This window comes from Solea solea, chromosome 20, assembly GCF_958295425.1.
Source record: "Solea solea chromosome 20, fSolSol10.1, whole genome shotgun sequence".
Taxonomy (NCBI): domain Eukaryota; kingdom Metazoa; phylum Chordata; class Actinopteri; order Pleuronectiformes; family Soleidae; genus Solea; species Solea solea.
In genome coordinates, this window is record NC_081153.1 from 11,650,078 (window position 1) to 11,661,745 (window position 11,668).

General features: G+C 41.2%; 1 protein-coding gene across 1 annotated transcript; it reads right to left on the reverse strand.

Annotated features, from left to right (window-relative positions):
* Nucleotides 1-254: 254 nt before the first annotated feature.
* LOC131447582 (oxysterol-binding protein-related protein 3-like) lies at nucleotides 255-11,329 on the reverse strand. The gene is made up of 22 exons (XM_058619452.1): nucleotides 11,254-11,329; nucleotides 9,389-9,574; nucleotides 8,162-8,278; nucleotides 7,315-7,368; nucleotides 7,128-7,241; nucleotides 6,802-6,954; nucleotides 6,607-6,697; nucleotides 6,348-6,451; nucleotides 6,062-6,151; nucleotides 5,790-5,949; nucleotides 5,491-5,615; nucleotides 5,276-5,398; nucleotides 4,729-4,822; nucleotides 4,360-4,595; nucleotides 4,004-4,141; nucleotides 3,498-3,561; nucleotides 2,904-2,982; nucleotides 2,569-2,713; nucleotides 2,095-2,239; nucleotides 1,850-1,976; nucleotides 1,095-1,217; nucleotides 255-856 (listed from the first exon to the last, which is right to left on the reverse strand). Exons 2-22 carry the CDS (start codon nucleotides 9,443-9,445, stop codon nucleotides 760-762), a joined length of 2,436 nt encoding a protein of 811 aa, XP_058475435.1. The 5' UTR covers nucleotides 9,446-9,574; nucleotides 11,254-11,329; the 3' UTR covers nucleotides 255-759.
* Nucleotides 11,330-11,668: the final 339 nt, after the last annotated feature.

Consider the following 11,668-nt stretch of genomic DNA (forward strand, 5'->3'; position numbering starts at 1 on the left):
ACTTTCAGTATGTTTCACTGTAATTTTGGGCTTAAACAGCACCATTTGCTTCTTGTTTGGGTTTAGGAAAGTTTTAGAACGCGTTACAAACCAGCAGAGTAAATAAATCAGTAGAGTAAACCACCTAATCAGCATCAAACAGATATTGTCATGTTATTTCATGCTGTATTTATGTATTTAGGCCAAAAACAAAGTGAATGAGAGAATTAAAGTGTAGCGTGAGCGGATCTAAATGGGAAAAAAGATCCAGAATGTGACTGTCCATTGTACAGTTTATTGTCATCATTTGACATTAAGTATTATTGCTTTGTCCCCCTCAGTAAAAAATTGTATCCACAGTTCTGCCATCAGAAAATCCAATCCACTGAACTTCACACACACACACTGTACACGGACATAATAGAAACCAGGAGTTTGTCTAAGTGTTATTGCATAACTGCTAAAGCAACTGACTGTGTGCAGCCCCACAATGAAAGGCACTTTGGTAAGCAACAGAACCAAAATGATATGAATATGTAGTCTACATTAACATATGTGTTACTAACAGTTGTGGTCAGAGGCGGAGAAACATAAATAAGAACAACCGGACTTCTACAGGCTTTCTGTCCTGAAACTGGAGGCAGGAAGTCCATATTGGTTTGGGTTACCATGACATGAGGTCAAACCTGTTCAGGACACTTGGAGGCTGGTCTCAGTTCAGTTCTACACTTCCCTCTCTGTAATAAGTTATCATGGAGGTGTTTTGGTTAAATCCAGATGTCACCACAACACGGGGAAATCAATTTTACTGAAGCCAGGGTCTGTACGCTGCTCCCAGTATGTGTTGTTGCTCACCCACGTGTCATCCTTAGATTTCCTGTCGAGACAACAAGAATGACATCTGATTGAGACATTTTAAATCAGTCACTAATTCACACACACACACACACACACACAATGTAGCACTGCAAGCTCCACCCCAATGGTTCCTGAACTATGAAACATACCACCCACATATTTATTGTCTTGATCTGACCATTTAAGACTGACAGAATATGATGAAAACACCGCCTGTGTAGACACAAATATGCGAAAAGAAGTAAAGAGTTGCGTACATGAAAAAGCGAGGCTTATGTGTCATGTTGTTATCCTGCAGCACTTTCCTCCTCTCCCGCTGGAGCTGCTCTATCCTCTGCTTCTGTTCCTCAGCTCCATCTGGGTTCCCCTCCTCCAGCAACCTGAATGAACACGACAGAGAGAGTGAGTCAGGCTTAGAAACGTAGTCCTATTATCACCACCATCCATCCAACCTTTCCCCGCCAACACGAAATAGACGTGGTGCATGGATTTTGGTGTTTTCTTGAAATTTGTTTTATTGGAAAAAAAAAAGGTAAATATTTATTAATGATCTGTATAATGAGTAAAAAAATAAGCGATAATAAGTAGAAACTGATGAGTGATTGACCTAGTGTTTCTGGGTTTTACTATTTACAAAAGAATCTACAGAATGTAGGACAGTCAGTATTATCTCAGGTTCAGACAGCAAAATAGATATAGAAATAGATAAATGCAACAGTGGTTTCAACTAATCCCTCCAAATGATGTGTAATATTGTCAAATCTGTATAACAGTGCAAATGCAAATGCAAAAAAAAGGCAGGACTTAGCACATAGACATTTCATAGGGCCTGATTGGTTATTTTAGGTTGCATTTAATCACTTTAAAACTCCCGAGTCATTTGTACAGCTCATTAAAATGAGAATAAATATGTTGCAAAATAGCAAAATTATTCAAGTATTCAAATTCAGGTTGGGTATGATGTGTGCAGACAGACATAAACCACCATTAGAGACAGATAAATAGTGCCAACCTCTGGTCAGGCCTAAAGCGAGTGTCTGTAGGGGGCAGTAGAGGTCTCAGAGTGGAATCCAGCTCATTAAGCTCCACTGCAAACAGTGTGAAGCCATAGTACTGCTCTTGATCCTCTGGCATGGAATCTAAACACATAAGAATGTCGAATGTGTAAGAATGTCAGTCAGTTAGTTTTTATTTCCTGATTGAGGGGTTTTCAAGTAAAAGCTGTTTGACTGACATATTATGGGACCAATCACTCACTTGCTCTCCAAATACACGTGGCAGCAGGTGGGTCTCCCTGAAACACAGACTCGTGCCATTTTCCAAACATGGATTGTACGACTTTTCCCTTTGAATCTGTAACGACGGCCTCTATCTCGTTCACTGTAGAGCTCCATGACTTTGCCTGAAAAGATAGAAGAAGTTAAATGTAAGATTCAAATGTCCCATTTAAGACAATACTACAGGATTGAGGCCAGTGCCACTGCTGCAGAGGATTACAGTCACAGTTTCTTCTATTTCTGTCCAGTAGATGGTGCTGCAGAGTGGGTAAGCATGTCTTCACTGCATGGCCTGACTTACCGGACAAGATTACAAGATTCACATTCAAAGTGAATCTGACAAATCACCTCATACTAACAGGAAAAAGAAGGGTACTTTGTTTTGTATGATTATAATCATATTTTTGTTGCAGGATAAAAAAAGAGCATGATTTGAATATTTGTGTTTACTAACCTTGACAAATGTGACTTTACACTGGCAGGTGTCACTGTTGATATTTTTGATGACCATCTCCCCATAGTGTTCTATCCAGCGCTGGCCACTCAGGATGTTATGGATGCAGGACGTCACTTTGTTCCATTCATAATGGTCCCCGAAGCTGGAGAAACACACACATATATATTTATATATATACATATATACTGAACTTAATGCGTCACGAATATTTCATTCCTCATACTAATACTGTAAATAGGGATGTGGATGTGTGTGTAAACATGTATGAACCTGCATACACACACACACACACACACACACACAATGAGTAAAGGCGTAAAGCAGACACTTACGCAGGGAGTGTGACATGTGTGGTTCCCATGGGAACAATTTCCATGGATTTGCCCCAGAATTTATTTTTCCATCGCACATCTTAAAGAGAATGGGAGACAAAATATCAGATGAGTGATTGTTACAAAGAGAAAAATGACCCTAACATCTTAATTTAGATCTTACGTCTTTTAGGGGAAACAATAGTGTCTTTTTATAAGTCGACTGCTTCATTCATGTGCGCAGAGAAAAGCAAGCAATGCTGCAGTGTCTCTGACTATCAATGGCTGTTTAGGTCTTTATGAACAACAACATATCTGAAGTCTCTAATGTAACAACTGAGATCACATTTATATAATCTGCATGGCATTCAAAAATCATTTCTAAATAACAAGTTGCTTGTTATCACTCAATGGAATTTTTTTTAGAGAGATCACCAAGGCAACATAGAAAATAAGGCAACTTAATCTTGCACAACAGCAAATTCCACCTGAAATATGAACTTAAACATGAAACACAACACAGGTGTGGCAACACTAAGGAACATTTCTAACTAAGCCAAGCAGAGCAGAGGGCAAAACGGGATGTTTATTCCCAACATGCCGTCTCCTGCTCACCTTGCCAAAAGCTGAAGTTCCTTGAATCAGCGTGACATGTTGACACAGGCGGGTGGTGACTCACCTGGGAAAATGGGAAAGCAATACAAGATGAGATAAAGGCACTTCAGCCAAAACATTAGACACTGAAGCTCATATCAGACACATTATTGGGGAATGGTTTAACCATTGACACATATTTTTGCAGTGTCAGTGTGATTACTGTAAACAAACAAGACCATCACAAAGAAGACCTGCAGGTCAGGGCAGGATTCATTGACTGAAAAGAGACTTCTTTAGTTCTGAACATGGCTGAGAGGTGAACCATCATCAAGAATTCTATGGTGCTTCTGACATGAGACAGTGCAGATATATTCAACCACTGTACTCATTACTGTGTATTTAACTAGACAGAACACTCTGATCTCAATCACTTTACAAGTTCAGTTCGAAATGCATGCTTTTGTGTTAAAAGCTGTAGTAAACTTATGTATTCCCATGCATGTGTTGTTGACGGTGACCTTTACCTGTTCAGCTATAAATCTGAAGCCCTTATCAGCTCTGTCACACTCGTATGTCTCTCCCAGGACAGGGTTAAAGGGTTTGCTTCCTGCTCTAAAGTAGGTGGACGCATAGGCAGTTATCGCAAACGTAGCAACATAGACCTGTATGAAAAAGCAGAGGGAAGAAATGAGTGTATGTTAGCTGTTTGGTCAGGTCAGTATTGAAGCACTGTTTATGTGAACACAACCGTGGTTGGTCATGTGAGTCGATACATAATTTACATGTGTAAATACAAACTTTTACTGAAGAGTGAACTAGCACTTGTGAACGAGGTTCAGTCTCGTCACATGCAGTATTAGCATGCATGTTTTCCTCTCACCATGCGTTGGAAAGGGTCTTGGGTCTGGTTGGCAGTGTCCAGTAGCTCGCTGTACTCGAGCTCTTCACACAGCCTCTGCAGGGTGTTGAGAGGCTCGTTGAGATGCACTGGCATGGACACCTTTGACAGGTCCTTTCCAATATTGTTCCTCAGGATGTTCCACAGGCTCACGCTGCTGGCGGGACAGGGAGAAGGCAGCATGGAGCGCCGTCGTGTCAGAGTTATCACACTGCTGTCTAGAGGGAAGAAGAGGGGAGGAGGGAACAATTAGATATTTTTGTTGTTCAAAACTAACTTGATGGAGATGAGGATATATTGCAGAAGTAGCACCCTTTTCACCCAGGGAGAACAAGCTGAACAATCATGTACCAGAGTTGTGCCTCACACTGCCTCCCTCATTGCTGTAGGTATCCATGGAGATTGTGTCACTCACATCACTGATGTATGAGTCATCGTCTGACACCTGGAGACACACCCCAAAAAAAATCAATGGTGAAAGGTCAGCAAGCGTCCAAAACATAGCATCAAAAGATGAACACACACAAAGCGACGACTCTTTCATCACCAGAATAGAAAAATAACAAACTGTACTTCACGTGCAAGGTTTGCAGGAACTAGTTTTAGTTAGGGTCTAATCCCAAATTCCAGTTCTTGAGTTGACTTTGAACTACCAATAAATGTATAAAAACGTGTATTATAAATCAATAAATAATGATGTTGTCAGAGTCATTTATGAATACCATTACCATTACAATGCAATTATTATACAAGGATCATTATATCATTTTTTCATAAACTTTTCTCATTCTCCTTCAATAGACTCTATTCTCAAACTCTGTATAGAAAGTAGAACTGTGTCTGCATTTAGTAAACATGACAAAAAAGAAGTAGGACGAGGTACAAGATAGTATCTGACCTCATTCTCAGAGGAGGAAGAGGTCAGCAGATACTCCTGAGCATCATAGAACTCTGATACAGAGTCTGCTCTGCTCTCATTGGAAACCTGGTGGACCAAGGACTGGGAGCCGCCTGAACATTCCTGTTCAAACGATAAGAAGCCATGTATGTGGTATAAAACAAATATGGTATAAATGTGTGGAATTAAAGGTTCTGAATCACAGAGTCACTCACTGAGGCATAAGCCGACTTTAAGCCCATGACCTGCACTGGCTGAGGAGGCGTCATGTCAATGGTGTGTTTCAGCCTCTCTCTTTCTGCAACCAGGGAACTATAGGCTGATTTCAGTGTGGTGTGGACTAGAGCAAAGCAAAAGCCAGAGTCAAAAAACAGAGACAGCAACACCTATGGGGTTGTCATGGAAACTAACATGTAGAAGCAAAACAAGCATTTTTCTTCTTCTTCTTCTTCTTCTTCTATTGAAGAAAATAAATGTTCTGAGTGATCTTGTGCTGATATGGGCAGGGACTCACGGTTGTTGGACAGCCTGCAGAAGTCCTCCTGTAGACGGGACACATCTATAGGAGAATCTGGGGAATCAGGACAGGCCTCCTGTGTGTTGGGTTCTGTGGTGGACAGGTTGGGGTTGGAGGCGTGAAGACGAGGAGACTTGGAGGAGATACAGCTTGGGACCTGAGGGACAAACACAGATAAAGAATTGTGAATCATTCACCTCCTTTAATTTTTACTGGTGGATAATTGTGAACAAGCATAAACATAAAATAAGTTAAGTAAGTAACTGTACCTGAAGTGTGGTTTTGGTTTCTTTGCCACTGTTTTTGGATCGCCACCTCTTTGGTCTCTTCTCCTTTTTGGGGATGTCATAATTAGATGCCTGCAGCAGGGTAAACAACAAAATGACAATGCAGACCCTAAAACATTACATTAATTCCACGAGCAAGATATCACTCTACTGTGGCCAACATCAGCTACAATATTCATACATCCAAAGCACTTTCAGAGGGAATGAAGACAAGGATCTCATCCAAATTTTACACCTCTGCTAAGTTCATCTGTGTGCCTTTGTTTACTTGTAGTGCAGTGATGGCAGGAGCCGAGTATGTCCGGTGGAGGACCTCCATACTCTTCAGCAGCATGTTGAGTTCAAGCAGATATGACTCAGCCTCCTCCAAGTCTGAGTGAAAAACAGATATGAATATCAGATGAAAGTTTTGGTGCATGCAGACACAGTGATGAGAAATAGAACATTGAAGATTCAGTTTGACACTTCAAGAAACAACAGAGGGTAAGATTTAATTAGCAGAGGAAAAAGAACAATGAGCAACTAACCTTTGCAGCACTTGTCCATGTCCTCTGAGCAATGTAGCCAAGAACTGACCTTAGCCTGGTGAAGCGATGCCTGTTTGGTAAGAGTAGACCGCTGTTTGAGAGAGAAAAAGAAGAGATATACTACTACATCTCACCAAAAATGTCTTTGCCAAATATTTCCTACAGAGCACTGCTGCATTGGACAAAAAAACATACTTTTCTCAGAGAGTCATTGAGGGAGGGGGAGGACGAGGCATGGGGGTAGAAAAGATTCTTCTCATGGGGATATGTGGCGATCTCATTCTGCCGAAACACACGGTGATGACGCAGCTTTGACACCCACTCATCAAACAGCTCTGGAGACTTCACCTAAGACATAGTCATGTTAGGAGCATCAACTTGGAAAAAAAGTGCTCATATAAAACAGACCATGGAAATCAATGGGAAAAAAAGTTGTAGGTGTTGCAGCATTTGCATGTGTGTGCAAGAGCAATATGGAATTCTGAAGCTAAATTCAAATAAACTAGGCTCATATACGTTACCTTCAGGTGATAGATATTATCCTCCGTGTCCAGGTCAATGCACATGGCTTTCTTCTTTATTGACATGACCGACAGGCCAACATCTATGCAGCCGTGAAGCTTTCCCTTCTTCAGCTGTGCAAAACCACTTTGTTAGTATGTGCCATTACGTAGAAATGACAGATAATGCTGTTGAGGTGATACTTACATCATTTTCACGCTTTGCATATTTCAAGATGCCTTTCTCCAACAGGAAGTACCTCTATGTGAGAAGAAATGTATCATGAATCATTGGGGCTTACTCTTTTTTCCAGTTGCTGCCATCCTTGAATGTTTGGATTTATAGCACTCTTTGGTTAACCAATAGTTAAAAACCCCAGTAAAATGTAAACATTGTGCACCTTTACACCAATAACAACTACTTCCCACTGACCTTGACATTCAAAGTCAATAACAGCAGCAATGAAACAAGCATTGATAAGAATTGTGGATAATGACCATTTATAGACTTGACCACAGCTTACAAGCACAGATTGCTCACTTTAGTTTTGCAATGAACAAAAAAAAAAAAAGCACTTCACTGACATTAGTTGATGCTTCATTGTGGGTTAAAGTTTTTTTCCTCTGTCATGTTGTATAGCAGAAGTTTCCAGCTGAGTATGAGTACACTCAGAGAGAGGAGAGGGGGAGGAAAATGAGTCAGGGATACAGCATTAACAGAAAGGGAGCATAAAAGAATGGAAAGAAGGAAACACTGAGGGTAATAATAGTGAAGAGGGGGAAATGTAGAAATAGCTTGAGGTATTAAAATACAGCAGGTCAGATTTCTAGTTGGACACTTCGGGAGAATGAGTATAACTGGTTCAGTCTGGATACCAACAGGAAATAAAGTACACCATAAACCTTTTATCCAAAGCACAGAAGCTGACGGTGACAATAAGTCTTAAGTTCATGACGGGACCACAGAAGGGTAGACGCTTTGTTATGTAACTACAAATTGGTGCCTTGCTGCTGTTGCTGTCTGCTTGGTTTAAGTGGGCAGGTCAGGTACCAACCTTATGCCATCCCTTCATGGGCCATTTCCTCCTCTTGAGTAGGAAACCATGCTGCCTGTCAGGCTCCGGAATGCTGACAGAAACCCCCCTGAGCCCCTCCACAATCTCCCAGCTGTCCTGAAGAGACAAACAGAAGCACACAATAACAAGTTATAACACACATTTAACCTGTGAAGACACATATCATCATTGCCATCATCATCACCAAGTAAGTGCATACCAGATATTGTAAAAACATTTATTTACTTAAACCACTTTTGCAGTATTAAAGGGTGTGGTTTGCCTTTCAAAGAACACTTAACTATGAAGTCACACACTTAAGGGGAAGGTGGTTGCCATCGGGGAAAAGAGGATAAACAGCTCTTAACCAGAGGCTCACCAAACAAAATCTATGCCAATTCTGAAAATATTGTAGGCTTCAGCAGGATATATCTTATTAAGGTGACTCTTTGTGGCTAGAAACTGTTTTATCTTCTGTCAATAATGGCCATTCATTCATTCATTCAGTTCAAGTGAGTGTCATGCAAAAAATACACTGGTTGCGTAACGGTTGCGTTGCATTTCCGATCCGGCGTCCCACCGATACGGCTGTGTGTCAGGTCCGCTCAGTTGCGGAAGGTCGTAGTGAATACGCAGCACATCTATTTCTGGCGGATGCCACAACAGAGCTGCATAAATTCAGCAGAATTCAGCACGAGCGGGAGAGGAAGTAGGAAAATAATAAATGTTGACACCACATCGTATTTCACTTAACTACATCATAGAACGAATCCTTACAAGCCCAGCATGCTCCTATTTCTTCGGTTGGTAGAATTACTGCTCCGTTTTTTGTGTTTACAACATATACAGTGTATTTTCATGCGAGAAGTACGACGAGAAAACTGTTCTGCAACCAGTGTATTTTGGGGGCCAGGCTGCCAGGCATGTCCAGAGAAACTGTTGATAATATTATGTCCGTACCTCCTACAACCTCACTTCAAAAAAAACCTGATATAGCCCTTCAATAATTAAATACATATTCGATATTTGATCTTTGCAAGAAACTCTCATTATTAGGGACACCACCACAGTGCTTTCAAATTCTGCAACTTTAATGTGAGGTAATGATAGAGAAAAAAACAAACACTGAAATATTAGGAGTAGCTACAAGCACGTTTTTTCACTCACATAGGAAATGCCGGCGCACACACACCCAGACACACAGACACATGTAGACTCATAACAAACCTGGTGGCTGTCATGTTTCGAGGAGCCACTGCTGTCACTGTGAGTGGGCGACGACATCTTTATGCAGCTCCACCGCTTTTTGCCAACCGTTGTCTCGTTTCCGTAGAAACCGCAGTAACACAAATCAGAGCAGAGCAGCTAGGATCCTCACTCTGACCTTTGAAGGCCACGCCACAACAGTCCGCACTGTGGAGAAAGGTTAATCAGAAACTGATGTAAAAGCAGTACATTTAAAGAAGAGCAGCAGGACCAGACAGATAAAAGCAGAAAGGAATCACTTACTCACTGTGTCTATGACATTATTATGTCAACAGCCTAACTGTGGATATGAAATCCCCCTAAACCCAAAGAAGCTTTGCTTAAACGAAGTTCAACACAAATATCCCAAACAACCTTGGCCAGGAGCTCACAAAGACCTTGAGATAACTTTGAATTAAGAACACATACATATATATGAACTCAAAAAAAGGTTTCAGGCAGCGTTTATGAGCAATGTGGTACCGGGTTTTATGATCAACAGTCGACTAGTAAACAAACATGAGAGAATTGGGAGTACTACAGCAGAAGTTAATGCTCTAACATGCAGGATATCAGGCGTTCAGATAAAAAATTAATAAAAAGTTAAGACTCCATTGGTGGCTTCCATTTGCAAATGCCAGATGCCACAACATTAATGCAAAATGATTATTTAAAAATTAAATTAACAGCACTTTATATGAAAAGGTGATGGTGAAGCCTTTCAATAATTCAGGTAAGTGGGTGTTGGAGCTTTGTCTTATGTTTGCAGAGATATTGTACTGTTATATGGGTTGTGCAGGGAAAACCACATCCTCAGTGTAATGCTACACCAAAGACCTGCCCTACTTATTTGTATGCATGTGCATACATTATTTCATACCTCTACGTGCAATTTATGGCCATACACTGTAAATGCTGATCATGTTAAAGAGTAAAAACATGTGGCTGCATGGTCATTTGAGCAGAGCACATCCCAGTCAGGTGCAGTAACACAATGAGAGGATTGCCCGTGGTCCTAATGTGCTCATATTACAAAGTGCACATTCGTGTAAACATGTAGTTTTTAAACATGTTGCTGATCGGTAAAATCTGGTGCCAGCAGTTTGGCCTTTGGCTAGTTTGAGTGCGTGTCTGTGTGTTCTTCACCTCCCTGAGGCCCTGCTTACAATCAGAACCAAACCCAGGGCATGAGTCATCAACAGGAAAGAATGTGCTCCATGCTTCGATACCCCGACACACCATAACACACAGCTAGCTACAGCCAACACTCTGCTCAAAGCAGACTGAAACACATGGGTGGCTCACTTACTCCACAGCTCTGAAGCACAGACTGGACGAACAGACAGGGTTTTGAAACAGCTTTTAAAACAGGAGCTGGAACTAGCTCATGGTGCGGCTGTGTTTCTTGCTCTGACATGTCTTTATCTGAAGCTTCATGGGTATAAAAGTAATAAGGAATTTATTGCACATAACTCCAAGAGAGTTTCATCTGTGTGAATACATCCGTGTGTAGACTTAAAAAAAAAAAAAGCAGGCCATCCAGGGCCTCCATGGGAAAATGTCCAGCTCTGTCTTTGAAAAAACACCGACTGAGGGCAGCAGCAAACAATAGCTTTATACATTTGGTTAAGTTTGCAACACCACACACTTCCTTACAGCACAGCCTCAAAAAATGATCTGAGTATTGATGCATACATTCTTGTCTGAAGCATCAGTGCCTCATGACACTTCCTCATAGCTCGTGAGATTCCTACGCATTTATCGACAACACTTTCCTGTGCTGTAACTTCTGTAGATAAAGCTGGGACATTGGAGTCTCAAAATGTCCCACGGAGTGCCCCACTTACCTCGACTGAGTGATCACTGTAGTATTGTTCACCAGTTCTGAGACTCCTGGAACTGTAAGACTAGAAGTGCTGGGGTTTCACCTTCAGTGTTACGTAATGGGAGTCAATCATTAATAGTACAGCACCAGGCCAGCATGTTTTCTCTCTCACTGCACCAAAGAGATGAAGAAAGGGCCTTTTTTTTTCTCTGACCCGTTCCACTCATAGCAACCAACAGAGTGCCACGCCTCATGGAAAAGCCCACTACACTTAAAGCTTTGTGGCAAAAATATCCTTCTTAGGGCTGGGTAACATTTTAATCACAATAAGTTCTGGCCACCATTTTGAACCACCATGTTTTTATAATAGCCTACAATGGACAAATTAAACATAATTTGAGTTCTGATGCTAAATGAAGGTTACATAAGGTAAATGT

Bases quoted from the DNA above. Each gene is read 5' to 3' on its own strand.
- LOC131447582 (XM_058619452.1), bottom strand. From the start codon at position 9,445: ATGTCGTCGCCCACTCACAGTGACAGCAGTGGCTCCTCGAAACATGAC. The intron at 7,369-8,161 runs GTTGGTACCTGA...CTTCTCACATAG, and splicing joins CCATGAAGGGATGGCATAAG to AGGTACTTCCTGTTGGAGAA. The intron at 1,218-1,849 runs GTTGGCACTATT...GTGTTCATTCAG, and splicing joins CGCTTTAGGCCTGACCAGAG to GTTGCTGGAGGAGGGGAACC.